We start from the raw sequence: 14,919 nt of genomic DNA, 5'->3' as shown, positions 1-14,919 counted from the left end.
CGCGCCACGAAAGCAACAGCAGCGTCCAAATAACGAGTTCGTAGAATTGTCAGCGCGCATAAAATGAAATACATTTGAGTGACACAAATTCCAATTGGAAAAGCAGAACGTAGCAAAATGCCGATCGTAGCAAAAATAACAAGCAGAATATTTACATTATCAAGCCATGTACAAGAGGGGCAACAATATCGATCGATAGCGCAAGAGTGCCTGAAGGGGAGCGCGCGCGGAAAAAAGAGGACTAGCACGGCGCGAGTGCCTAGGGAATACACAACTGTAAAGGCCGTGGACGGAGGTGAATGGTCGTATGCGGGTATACTGTGCTTACTAGTGGCAGTGGTGGTGACTAAGGTGATGGAAGAGAGCGCGCGCGCGCGCGCCCCTTGGCTGTCGGGTGTTTATGATTTTGATGGTGGCTACGAACGCTGGTTGTGTCGGTTAATGCGCCACCGCTGAAAGTGAGTGCGCAAACACTACCGAAAGGGGGTTAATATACTCTTAAAAAGTCACACATGTGTGATTCTGCTGCCGCCGCCACCGCCGCCGTCGCCGCTTAGGTAAGCGCACGCGTGGCGTTAAATTGCACGCGCGGCGCGGTTATGCGTGGCGAATGCGACGTTGGCAAACGACGGCGACGCACGGTTTTAGCGCATTTTAATAGCTGACAGCTGTTAAGCGTAAAAAGCGGCAACTGAAATATTTACTTTGAGTAAAGTGGTGGTCGACGAAGTGTGCGGTGGCGATGGTGGTGTGGAATGGTGAATGAGGTGCTGCAACCATGGCGGCCAAACAGCCGCTCTGGTCGGCCAGCCACCCTTCGTCTAGCGCGCAGCTGAGTACATGTATGTATGCATGCAAAGTCGACGCTTAGCGACAGATCGAAGCGCATGTGCATAACACCCCAGCTAAGCTATAAATATGCTGGAACGTATGAGTGTATGTGTGTATGCGCGCCTGCAAAGTACTTTGTTGTATATTTATTTTGTGCTTTTTATATACATAAATGTATTTATGGGTATATATGCCTTTTTGCTGTTGTTTTTGTAACGTACATTTTGCTACAAGGACACGCGCCTTGCTTTTGTTGAAGCGAACAAATTAAAAACAGCAAAGAATTAATATTTTAACGATAAGTAAGAGGTAATAAAATGAATGATTATAAGGAATTAGTTTCTTATTTAGGACAAAGCGGAATTAGGAATAAAGGCATGTTCAAAATGCATATACATAAGTAACTAAAACCTAAATAAAAATTAAAGTTTCATACACTTTCCTTCCAATTATGCCGAGTGGATCTCGAGCTTGCAGTGCGACAAAAATATTTCAGTTTCTAGTTATATTTATAAACCATATTTTATGAATCAGCCAGCAAAAGAGTACACCAGCAAAAGCACAAAAAAACAACGGCGAACACAGGGCAAAAATGTGCCACTTGGCAAGCGAATCGACGATCAGATCAGAGAGAGGGCAGCTACGTATGTGGCGCGGTTTAGCGCATGCATGTTGCATGCAACATATGCTGCGCGACACAGTGCAGTAGCAACAAAACACCAAAAAAGAGCAGGCAAATAAAGCAAACAACGAATCTTAGTGCACTTTGCGACTCAAAGCAAATCACTTCCCGTTTCGACAGGCGAGAGTCAACCGAGCAGCTAGCCCGAAGTTGAAGAAGATTTTTGTTGTTGCAAATGTATCTATACATTTGGATTTTGTTTAAAAATAACTTCAAAATGTTGTAAAGCATTAATTTGAAAATGTGTGCACTATCCCAACGAAATGGGCGATAAAGAGACGTAAAGCCAAAATTAGCCGAAGTTTTATTTCTTTCTTTATTTATAGCTTATAATATTGCTGTTGATGTTAGCGGCGGCGGCAAGACGACAACAACTTTGAACTCTCTGCTGGCGTTAGCCGGTGAAATTTACTTGTACTTTTCATTTTTTTTTTTTTTTTGTGAATTTCTGCAATAACCAAAAGAGAACCGATAAATGGATGTCTAGAAGGAGGAAAAATTTAGGAAATCAGCTGCTTGCTGTGCTATGGCGTGTGCCGATAAACTAGAAGCGAAAAAACAAAAGTAATTTTTCCGAACGCAAGTCTAGGGGTAGGCAGATATTTGCTAAAGAAATTGAGTTAGTAAAATAAAAGCACTGCAAACAAGTCAAATTTGAAAATTGCGACGTTTAGGAAACTTAGAAAGAGTTTGAAAACTTTTCGAAAACGATGTTTTTGAAAAATTTCGAAAAGGCAAGCAAGCTAAATTTTTGAACTGTACAATGTCTTGGAAACATGAGAATAATTGGATTGATTTAAAATTTTTAATTTTTTTTTTTTTTTTTTAAATTCAGGAAATTTTATTGAGTTTTAGTGTATTGCTATGAAGGTGATAGCTATACTCTTTTTATTAGATGTCATTATAAGCACCTCCCTGCAAAATTTGAACTTTATCCCGCCAAATTTCGCCCAGTTATGTGCAAGTAAAGTTCAAATTTTTCGAAAACGCCTTTTGCAGCCCCTTTCGCGAGTATTTTCCAATTATATTAGCTTAGCAGTAAAACATTTTAAAAGTCATAAATTAAGTACATACCTGCAAACTTTTCAAAAACGATACTTTTGCATTTTGGAGTACATGTACATATGTAAAAAAAAGCAGTTGGCCCATCAGCAGCCAATAGTGCTGAAATACGTAAATCACTGTCGAAACCGATTGGAAAATACAACACATGCAATATTTAGACTTCCAGCTCAAAACGCTTTCTGAAGCAACTTTCGCGTAACTTTTTAGGCCGCATGCATTTCTTAACGGTTAAAAACACTTCAGCTCATAATAATACTTCAAAAACTTTTAAAAAACGCCGTTTTAGCTTACTTAGTGTATAGTTGGAAAATATTTAGGTTTCTCAAAAATCAATAAGAGTGAAAATCGTTAATGAAAGTCGAAAACTATTCAAAATCATAGAAAGTACAAGCAAAATTTAGTCTTGCAGCTCAAGTTAGGCCGAATCGGCCTTAAGTGAAGTTCAAAATTTTTCGAAATCACATTTTTCTAGCATTTTCGGGCATATTTTTAGATGAACTTAACTTTTTAATATCTAAAAATGCTCTGAGGTGAAGCACAAAAAGCTTCAAAACCCCTATTTTAATTCACTCTGTGCGTATTTCTAAACAAAAATCAACAATGGCGCACAAGCCAAAATCTAGGCTTACAGCTCGAAATTTTACCAAATCAAGCGCATGTGAAGTTCAAAATTTTTCGAAAACTCTTTTCGGCGGGTTAGTGAAAAATTTTCCGAATATAAGAACCTTTGAAAGCTATAGATTTTTCGAAACGGAGTTCCTTGTGGACCCATGCCCATATTTGCTAAACCTAAGGTGTTTTGGACTATCGATAATGTTCGAAACTGCAAACCTAGTTCAAAAACTTTTCGAAAACACACTTGTGGTGTACCGTGGTTCGAATTTTTTAGTTCGTTATTTTTATCAAATGCCATTATTGTTTGAACCCAGTTTCGTTATGACCTAATTTAGTTTATATGTAGTATTTATAAAAAATAATACTCACCGGCCATGCAAAGTTGAACGCAAATTGTATGGGATTCGTGAAACCTTTGCTTTTAAATTTTTGCGTATTCGTTAGATTTACCGAATTTTCACCGAGTATCGGCGTCACAACATCACCGTACGTACACTGTGATGTTGTATCGATTTTCGCTTGATAATGTTTGAGACAAACGCGAAACCGTGTCTTACACGTACCGATACATTTGCCCGTTTGCGGATCGGAGATGCCACTACAGCAATTACCTTCGCTATCGCGACCGTAATCATTATTGAAATAACGTAATCGTAATTCGAATAAACCGGAACTGTGGACCTGGTGAAGAGAAAGAAGTTACGAAAAAAAATTAGTAAAATAAATTTGATGATAGCCAATATAAGTATGATTATATAACAAGTAATAAAAATATGTTCCACTTTAAAAATAGTCTTAATTATTTTTCAGCAACCTATCCGTGAGGAAATTCTTAGCAACATAAAAATTTTTGCAATCGCACAAGAGTGGAGTACCTGCACAACCCACAGCAAAGTAAATTTGTATTTATCTTGAAATTTATTTTTAAATTGCTGCTACGCGCCGCCAACTAATCGAATTATAAAGCAATTCATTTAAGTTTACACGCAATTTTATCCAGCTGATTTTTTTTTGTTTTTGTTTGTTCGCCTGTTTGCCTGCCTGCCTGCCGCTTCTGCTGGCCTTCCAGCAATTCCACTTAAAAGATGTTGCATTCCTTTTGCGCTCCACCCTGACTCTCTGCATCTATCTACAACATGGCTCATTCTTTTTGTGGCGGCATAAAATGCCAGCCAGCTACTGCTGCAACATGACAATAAATCTTTCAACGTGGTATTTAAGCAAAATGCTACAAAATTACAGTCAAGCGGGGAGGAGTAGTTGGCGGAAGGCAGTGACTGGAGCGGCAGATACGACAATTGCTGAGATACGTATGTACATATGTATGTTTGTATGTACAAAAAGCTTAAGTTGAAGAATTCTTTGCGGGCCTTAAGAGATTGTTGGTAAGAAAATATTCCAGCAAGAGAGCACTAAAATACAGAAATAGTTAAAAGCGAAGGCGATATACAAATAAAGAAATTTGCGAATTCTGGCTGCAGCGAAGAAACAAAGCGGCGAACGAACTGTGGGGGGCGGCGGCTACTCGAGAGACACTCCAATCACTCGCATTTTGCCGGCCAATCGACTGCCGCCTCAACCCCGACACAACCGCCTGATCGCGCTCCAGAACTGTAAATCGCTTGTGCAGCTTGGTTGTTGTTGTTCTGGTTTGTTGCACATTTTTTGGCTGGCAATGTTGCTGCTGGGACTTTTTGTTTGTTTTAGTTTTACTTTGCGATCGAAAGGACAAGTTATACATACAAATGTACACTTATGCTTCAAATCAGTTGGTGATTAAGTTGCTGATTTACTTATGGATGTGTGTGCGTGTGCGCATGCGTGGCAACCGAAAAAATGACAAATGCACAGCAAGAGACCGAAAATGCATATTCATAAGCACTGGTGTTGCATGTGTTGCCTTCAAGCTCCTACTTGAGGCAGCATATGTAGAAACTATGTTTTAATTTTTGTTGCATTTTTATTAATCATAAATCTGCACAAATTTACTCTTTTTTTGGAGCGAGAGCTCTTGTGTGGTGAAATTGTGATAAATTTTAAACGCAAAATTGCAAAAACAATTAAAGTGGCATATACATTTCGGTATACTTGAAGCGGAAAATTTTTAAGGACCAAGTTATTTATCATTTCGCATTTTTTTTTTAATTTCGTTTTAAATTTGGATGGTTCTACTGAAATAAAATGTGTGTCATTGTGTAAATATTTTTTTGTCATGCATCAAAAATATCATATTGTTTTAATTTTTTATTTTTACACACTCTTAATTTTATAAAAAAATTTGTTAATATATTTTATCTAATTTTTTAAATTTTATATTTTGAATTGGTTTTTTTTTATTTTCTTATTTATATTTTTTATTTATATTTTTTTGTTTTTATTTTTCATTGTTGTTTTTATTATTTTTATTATTTCCTTTTTATTTTTATTATATTTTCAATTTTATTTAATTTTTTTCGTATTAACAAATGACTTACATATGCATTCAACTTTTCTTCACTCAATTTTTATAGTTACATACTTTTCGCAAAAGGAAAACAAACGTAAATTTTCTCCAAAATTGTCTCCGATACAAAATAAGCACAATTAAATCTTGTCAACATGTGTCGATTCGTAAGGCTAGCAGAAAAGAAAATTTTGTATGCGAAATTGTCGTAAAGCTAACGAGGCATCAAATTAGCATAATTTGATTTGCGGCTATAAAAAGGCAGATTTTAAATTAACAAGAAGCAAGAAACGAAAAAATCCAAAACATAAACGGAGCTGTTAATAGCCCAAAAATGAGTGGAGCTGTTTGTGTTGAGTTTTTGTTTAATTTTTTTGCTTTACAATGTTTCAGCTGCGGGGTGATAAAACTGTCAGCATTTATTAGCGAAATTTTATTAGTGTTGATGTACGAGGAAAAAACAAATTTTGCTAAAGTGAGAGAAGACAAGGAAACCAAGCAAACAAGCAGCGGCGCCACCGCTTTGTACATATAGTTGCGGTACATAAATTTTGGAGCTAATTAGAAAATGATTAAATGGAATGGGGGAGACAAAAAAATTACAAAACAAACAAAACAATTTAAATTTACATAAACGAAACACTTAAAAATTATAAAAATTTAAAATAAAAAGAAAAACCAAAAAATTTTAATTTAAATAAAGATAAAGAAAAAGTAAAAAATATGCAAAAAATAAAAATTAATGTTAAGTAAAAATGTTGAAATAAAAAATTAATGAATAAAAATTTTGAAATAAAAAATTAGGCAGAGTTGCGACAATTCAGTAGTATGTATTTTTAATTTTGTGGAGCAAAATTAATTTACCGAACAAGAAACATAAAAATGTGTTCATATTTTGTTAAAAAAAAATTCAACTTTTTTTGCAATGCAATTCGTAAAAATTTTCGTTTTGATTATGCGATTAGCTGAAGAAACACAGATTGAATCTATTAATACAAAGCCGATATGAGCACGTAAAAATTTAAAAAATATAAATTATAATTAAAAAATATCTAAATCAAAATTTAAAAAGCTTATGACAAAAAATTTAAAAATAAATACACAAACATAATAACAGTTAGTATTTACTGAAAGTGAGAAATTATCAACGTTAAAAACAGAACATGCAGTAACACTTCAAATGCAAAAATAATAGAGAAAGGAAACAAAAAATTAAATAAAAAATAAGTTTAAAAAATAAATAAAAATTATTAAAAAATATTTAGGTCAAAAATTAATTTTGAAAATATTTTTTTTTTAATATTTTTAAAACCACATATGCATATTGAAATAAAAAACTTTAATTAAAAAGGTAAAATGACAAGATTCAATATGTATGTAAATAAATAAACAAAGAGGATAAAGAGTATGAATGTATAAATAAAATTTAAAAAGCAGATAAATTTAAAAAAAAAAAACAAAAAAAGATTCGTAAAAAAATTTTACATTTTAATGATTTACAATTTGATTTACAAATTGATATGACAAAAAACTCAAAAATACCAATTTAAAATAGTAAAATATAAAAAACAAAAAAATATTATTTTACAAAAAATTCTAGGTAAATATTTTTGAACGACTGTCAAATTTGGTTTGAATAAAACACGCTCACGGCGTTCTGCTATCTTCAGAGACATTTTTCTTATTTATACTAATAAAGGCCATTAAATATTTATCTCATTTCTTATTTCATTACGCGCATGCGCGTAAAATGAGAACAATAACCCAAAAATATTTTTGCACATTTAATAAGCAGAAATGCAAAGCTACAAAATGGGGTGAAATTTTTTTAGCAAAATAAAAATACAGCAGAAAGTGCGTAGAAATGAAGAAATTAAATACAAATAAAGCAAACATATTTTTTCACCCTATAAACACACCTAAAAACTAGCCGACAAGCAATCAACGCTTCATTAAATGCACAACCAAAAATGGAGGCAGTTTCTACAACAGAAAAAAAAACAACATACATACGAAGGAACATACGCATATAACAAAACATGAACAAGATTAAAAAAAAGCTAGAGCAAACAAGTGTCTAGCAACAGCAGCAAAAAACACGCACGCGCAAATAGACAACGAAGAATCGAGTCTTCCTCCAGGCGGCTGGCATGAGAGGTGGGCAGGCAGCATTGGCTACCGGCTGCCCAAAAATAGACACGCACGCACACACTCACACTGCATTGCTCTGATTTATAACTGTTCGGCAATTAACATTTACAACAAGTTTAAGCTTGTTAAAATGACAATTTAATTGTTAACAAGGCGACGTCATAACAAAATGGGAAAATCAAAAAGTTGAAAAAAATAAGAAAACAAATAAAAATAAAAGTGTAGGAATAAGAAAAAATACTAAAGAAAAATATTTGTAAGACCATAGATGGCAGCAAGCGGGGAGCGCAAATCGGTGTGCTACAGGCTTTTGAGTGCCACAATAGACTGTCAAGGAAGCTAGAGCTCAATTATTTTGTGCCTTCCTGCTCCAACAACCTGCCAGCCAACTAGCTGGCTCGCGAACTTATAAGTAAGTAGTAAAATGATGTGCAATTTATTGCTGCTGCTGTTGTTGCTGTTGTGATTGTTGTTTCTAGTGCTAAGCAGCAATGCAGCATAAGAGCTGTGAGCAACTTGTCGCTGTTTAATTACTTAATTACTCGCTTAAACTGATACCACCACTGTGGTTAATTTGCCTGAGAGAATATGAAATGAAGATGGGCGACAAGCAAAGCCAAAGTGCTCTGAGGAAGTCATAAAAGTGGGTAAATCGGTTTGAGACATAAAAGCGAATTGCGATTAAAGTGTAGTCAAAGAAGTCAATAAGCAAAAGTTTAATTATGCAGAGGCTTAAAGGATTACAAGTTCAAGAATTAGCTGCATTCAAATGTAATATGCGAAAAAACATGTCGATAGAAATTTATAAAGTTGCACTGATTAAAAAGTGCATACTAAGGTTAGTCTTAAAACAACAAACGCAGATAGTTGGTGAAAAAAGTTGATTGAATTTCGTTATGCGCAGTTAATGCATAAGTGAGGCAATATGCTCACGCAAAGTAAAGTATGCGTAGAGAACGAGGTTAAATAGCGTGCACGCTTTAAACGCCTATTAAGCGGCTTATGTTGGCGCTTGGAATTAGAAAAAAATACCCAAAACGAAGTGAAGTTGAAGAAGTCAATGGCAAGCACGCACACGAGTTGGGTGCAAAAGACGAATTAGATGTGATGGCAGAAAAAATATCTACTGATTGTGAGCGCATCAATATAGCAGAAAAAAGAGGCATGAAATAGCATTAGAGCTGACCGGCAGTCAACAATTTAGGCTTAAAGTGGAACGAAAAGTTTGAAGGCTTAAAAAATGAAAGAAATAAAAAGAAAAAATTAAAACAGGTATAGTATACAGACCAAATAAAGTCTCACTTTCAGAGCTATCGCTGGTAAAAATCTCAAAAATTAAAGCGTTGCAGTCGGCGTTCATACATTTACCCAGTTAAGTAAAACATTACACGCCCAGCATACAGCAGACAATTCGGGCTAATGACCAAAGAAGAGACGAAGCTACAACCTAACTTTTTTATCTCTTTTTCGAAAAAAAAATAGATAAACTCAAACTACCAACACGAAAAGGAAATGAACGCTTAAAACGTCACACCAAGAGCGTAAAAATACACAAAAATCAAAGCGCAAATTATTGGCACTGTTTGACGGTGGTTGGAGCCGCAAGAAGCCGGGCTGAAGACATAAAAAGAAAACGTTTAAAAGCGAAACACTATGAATCATGCTTTTTCTATGAGATGAAGTCGAAGACGACGAAAACTAAAAAACTGCCACTAAAGAGAACGATTTGGTGCAGAGGAATACCTACAACAGGCAGCCAACTCGCAGCTTAAAACGTGCAGCAGCAGCAGCAGCAACAGCCAAAGGCAAGCCTTAGCCAAAGCGAAGACAGGCCTCAAATTCTACACCTAAAACAAGACAAAGCGCAAGCTAAAAGTCTTAAAAAAAAATACAAACAAAAACTGACTACAAATCCAATACTAAGCAATTTCACAAGTAGGCACATGATGGGTACACACGCTCTAAACTGCAGCGCAAGCACCATTTAAGAGGACGCCTAAAAAAAAGAATAAACCAAACAAACTAAAAGACGAATTAAAACAAAAAACGGCGCAACAACAAAAGCAGCAACTCGGCAGTACAAATATGTAGGTAAACCTGGCTAAAGCCGAACTACAGGAGAATACCAAAAAAACAAAAAAAAACAGCAGCGCGCCGCCAAGAAAAAGAACGCCCGACGACGCGCAAGGCATGCAACCACCACCACCAGCAACCGAACGAACGAATGTACGAATGTACGAATGAAAGACCGATCGACAACCATGCTACTACCCAAGCCAAACCCAAACCCAAAGCCAAGCGGGCGCGCTGAAGATCATGCCAAGTATGTGGAGACGGCTAAAAGAAGCTCCCCATACAACACACAACCGACCGCCAGCCAGTCAGCCAGCTAAGATCCAAGACGAAGGCAATAGACAGGCGTGAAAGGTGTGTGGCGCAAGCTGTACTTGGTAAGGGAGCGCAGCGCACGGAAGTGAGCTTGGGGGCAACACTACACCAAGCCACCAAGCGAAGCCAGGCAGCTATGTTAGCAAGCGTAAGAGCCAACGAGCCAACGAGCCAACCAACCGAACGCCCAACTTACCGTCGAACGGCCAGCCAGCCAGTCATACGACCAATCATTCCGACGTCTAGCAGTTAAGGCGACTATACAAACATACTTCCATACATATAAAAAGCGAAGTAAGCAACAAAAGCAAATGACGGTAAAAATAAAATAGAAAAAGTAAGAAAAAGAAGACGAAAAGCAAAAAAACAATAATAATAAGAAAAAAAACAGAACATAGCAAAGTGCAGGCAGAAAAAAATTGTTTCAACTAAAACCGAATTGTTTCCCACGGCATACGATTTGCCGGTCAACATTGATGGTTTAACAGCGATGCGGCAGCGCGGCAGAGGCAGACGGAGACGTCGTCGTCGCCACAACCAACAAGAGCCAGCACTCGAGCTTATGACGATTGGTGATATATAGCGAAAAATGAGCAAAAAGCGCACGATGTACGCAGTGCTGGCTACTATATAGCTAGCTAAGAAGAATAACAAGTTTGCGCTGACGGCAGAGTGGACGCAGTAAAGGCGAGTTAGGTGACGAAGCTGAAACCGGAGATTGAGGTGGTGCGCAAGTAAATAAATAAAAAAAAAACAAATCCAAGAGTTAAGCAACAAAACATAAGGAGAAAATCCGCTGGAGAAGCTGCAAAGTTATGAGGAGAGAAACTTGCCACTGATCGCCAGTGATCAAAGCGCGCGAGAGCATGCGAGCAAAAAGAGCAGCTCAGAGAAAGAGAGAGGGAACTGTGCGAAGAAGCCAGTGAGGCAGCTTGCAAAGCCAGTTTTCAAAGCGAATGTCAGCTTGCAACGGCGCTTTTCTAAACGCCCAAAGCTATGAAAGCAGTTATGTAGTTCGGAGAGCTGAAGCATCGAACAGCTGTGCAGTTAGTTGCTTGGCGGACGGACGGCCTGACGACGAAGAAAGATCAATCGTCGATCGTGTGATGTTTTTGCTGGCGCTGGAGTGGTATGGTGTCGGCGGTGATCGAAGATCAGTGGACCTCAGAGTTTGTGAAAATAATGCAGCTGCTACTTGCCACTTAGTATCTATGTAAGTATGTACATACATACTGTTGCAAGTGCGACATGTGCGACATATGCGAGTGAATGAGTGAGCGCTTGAGAGCGCCACTGAGCGAATGAGCGATGAAAAATATGAAAACTGGATATGAGCGGAAAACATTTCGTATTTTGGGACAAGATGGCAGGCAGGCAGGCAGGCGGCCGATACAGATGAATATTGCATGGTGGCAACAATAATCGAGTAGATCGCATATGAATTGCATGTGTCGATTGATCTTTTGCTGTTTGCTATACAAGCGCGCTCACACTGCCAGCTAGTCAACCAACCATCGCAACAGTCAAACATCATCAATGTATTGTCTCTTTGTCTTCTTCTTCTTCATCCACTTCATTTTATGCTTTTCTGCTATGCATTTGCATTGGTTTTACTTGAGAATGGCAAATTAAAAATGCTGCATTAATAATGCAGCCAAGCTATAGCTACAAGTAGAGGAAGAAGAAGTTAGCATGAATGCTAAGTTTAGCTAGCAAAGTCGACTACTTATCATCGCTGCTATTTAGTGAATGGATAGGCGGGAAGAGAGCGCGTAAGATGATGTTAAAGATGTTGACGATCATTATTGGCAACAACACCAACGGCTAAAGCAAAACTTCGTCGCTCTTGTCTGCGCAGCGGTCAAATATCCAGCGAAATCACAGGCAAAAAAGAAGTACAACAAAACAACTTAAGTTGCAAGTTGACCATCATAAATGCAACGCAACAACAACAAAACAACGCTATTGTGGCAATAAGAACAACAGCTTCCACATCTGTGAGGGACAGCAACAACAGCATTGTGAATCGGTGGAAAACCTTAAACAACGGAAGGAAGGTTATTGAGCATCGTCGCTGCGACCGTCTTAGAACACAAGTGATATCTGGATATATGTATGATGAGTACTATGTATCATTAGGTTGCGCTCTATGTACAAGTACTCGTATATTGAGGAAAAACAACTGGACTTTTGTCGTTGTTGTTGTTTTTGCTGTTGCTGCTCAATGTTGCATGCAACGAGGTTGTCGTGCGACTTCTTCACTTTTTATGATATTTATTTACTTATGCATTTGGAAGCTGCTATGCGTGCAGAATTGTAGAAGAAGAAGAAGAAGAAAGGTTGACACCAACGAAGGGTTTGAAATTAAATATGTATGTATGCCATTGATTGGGTAGATGCTGGGTTAAAGGTAGAAAAAAAAAACTTGTTTTTATCATTTTTTCCTAGCATACAAATCGTGGTACAAAGCCCATGGCTGAAAAGTAAATATTATTACGCCACAATAATAATAACAAGATTTATTTTAGTTTATATTTCTTATATATATTTTTGAATTATTATTTTTTATTTATAAAAACTGCCTCCAGATCAATAAAATCATTATATTCATACATACCCCTTGATGTTGTTCTACGTCCAAATTAAAGACATCCGCGAAACTTTCAAAATTTTAAAATAATTTTTAGGGGTCGCTACCAGGGTTTGAAATTATGTATTAAAATTTGACATATTTTGTTACCATGGAAAAAAAGTTTTGAATTCAGAAAGCCCATATTAAAACTCTCCCCATAGATTCCTCATGCAATATTAAGCCCCAAAGACCTTCATTTGTTTAAGTTTTTTTTGGGAATAAATGCTGCCATTATAAATTTTTTTCAAGTTCCAAAACACAGGATTACAAATAAATATCTAGAAAACTACGAAGTAGTGCATGTATAACAATAGTATGGACTTGAGCTCAACAAATATTTTCTTTTAATTTTTTCAATGACTACAAAAATGTGAAATCTGTCGAATTGTATTATTTTCCAATCCTGGTAGCGACCCCAAAAAAAATAAAAATTTTGAAATTTTCTTCGATGTCTCTATTTTGGACGCAAGTACACATAACAAAACGAAGGGTTGCCCCATACAAAATTTTCATCTTGATATTTTAAGTAGAAAAAAATAAATTTAAAGTTATTGATATTTTTTTATTAAATTTTTTTTGTTCTTAAAATATCAAGATGAAAATTAATTAAAATAAATAAAAAAGTGAAAAATATATATTTATGTATGTATGCATACTAGGGCGGATCAGTTTGTATGGGAGGTTTTTGCGACCATGCGCGTATAGCACTGAATGATTCCACGTGTAATTCTAAGCAAATTTGCCGAAGAGACCATGGGTCTAAAATCAATTTGGAGTTGCGAAATTGCAAATAGGTTTCTTAGCATTTTGCTGAAGTGTCGTAGTAAATAAGCGCTTAAATTTTGCATAAAAACATGCTGCAAGGGGTTTTTGGTAAGAAAGATCCATTTCTGCACTTATCTTTTTCTTAACTTCCACAACAGTGAAAATATTCTCATCTTCTTCGAAACTTATTTTCGCAATCTGGCAAATTCAAATTGATTTTAGACCAAAATTTGCTTAGAACTACGCCCGCCCTAATGTATGCACATAGACATACATATCGTAATACATATACACTTCTTTTTTTACTTTATTTTCTTTTAAACTTTTTAAAGTTTTTTTTTATTTTTTCATATCTTCTTTATATGTTTTTCCCCTTTTTTATATATGTATTTTATCTTTGTAGTTTTTACATTTTTTATTTTTGTTTGTAATGTTTTATATATTTTTTATTTTTGTATAAATTTTTTATGTTTTCAGTTCTAATAATTTTTTCTTTATCTTTATTAATTTATTGAAGCCTTGTAAACTTTGATAGTTTTGCTCATATATTCAAAGTATATTTACATAACCACTCGACTATAAACGTAACCGTGTGACCACTTCAAAAGTGGATCCAACACACCACGCGAAAGGCCCCTGTGGTCTTCTCCACAGGAACGTGCACCAAAGAAAGCAAGGTTACGACTACAGTTTTTTTTTGGGATGCACGCGGTGTTATTCACATCAATTACCTTGAAAAGAGTAAAACGATCACTGACGATCACTGTGCAGTTGGACGAATTCGGTGTTGATTTAAAGCAAAAGCGACAGCTTTGGGCGGAGGAAAAGTGAAATTGCATCAAGACAATGCACTCGAAGGTAGAGGCAAAACTGCTTGAATCAGGCTACGAATTGCTCCCTAACTGAATGTAAAATAAAAAAAATTCTTTTGCCAAGAAAAATACCGTTTATTCAAAATGCCACCGACTTATCAAACTGTGTCCACATCTTCAGCTCGAAAAACTTAGAGAATACCCTTCTAAAAGTCGTTACTGTTATCTATAGACTAAACAAAAAAAAAAAAAGACTCGAAACTCTACTTTTTATACTTTTACTACTAAGTATTGTGTACTTTTTTCCTTAGTTTATTGTTCAAATTTCTCCCCAGTATCTCCACCTTAGCCAATTTTCAAAACTCACATTTAATAAGTATTTCACTGCCTGTTAACGCGCTACCTCCAACATTTTATGGCACCTTAAGCAAATGCTTTACCTACACATTTGCTATTTGGCCAGCATTTTTTCTTCTCCACCACTTTTAAACGCATTTCATGCGTAATAAAGTTCATAAGTTACGATCTATTTATT

The 14,919-nt window shown here is 36.2% G+C and overlaps 1 protein-coding gene across 1 annotated transcript in view; it reads right to left on the bottom strand.

Moving 5' to 3' along the window:
- Positions 1 to 14,919, bottom strand: part of LOC118744174 (neurogenic locus protein delta) — a 93,270-nt gene that overhangs the window by 62,708 nt on the left and 15,643 nt on the right. The window contains exon 2 of the mRNA XM_036476978.1: positions 3,563 to 3,874. Coding sequence (XP_036332871.1) covers positions 3,563 to 3,874 — 312 coding nt within the window. The remainder of the gene's footprint in view (positions 1 to 3,562; positions 3,875 to 14,919) is intronic.

This window comes from Rhagoletis pomonella, unplaced genomic scaffold, assembly GCF_013731165.1.
Source record: "Rhagoletis pomonella isolate Grant_MI unplaced genomic scaffold, Rhpom_1.0 Rhpom_scaffold_00001, whole genome shotgun sequence".
Lineage (NCBI taxonomy): Eukaryota > Metazoa > Arthropoda > Insecta > Diptera > Tephritidae > Rhagoletis > Rhagoletis pomonella.
Note: the sequence above shows the minus strand (reverse complement) of the source record. Positions and strands in the feature narration are given on the sequence as shown.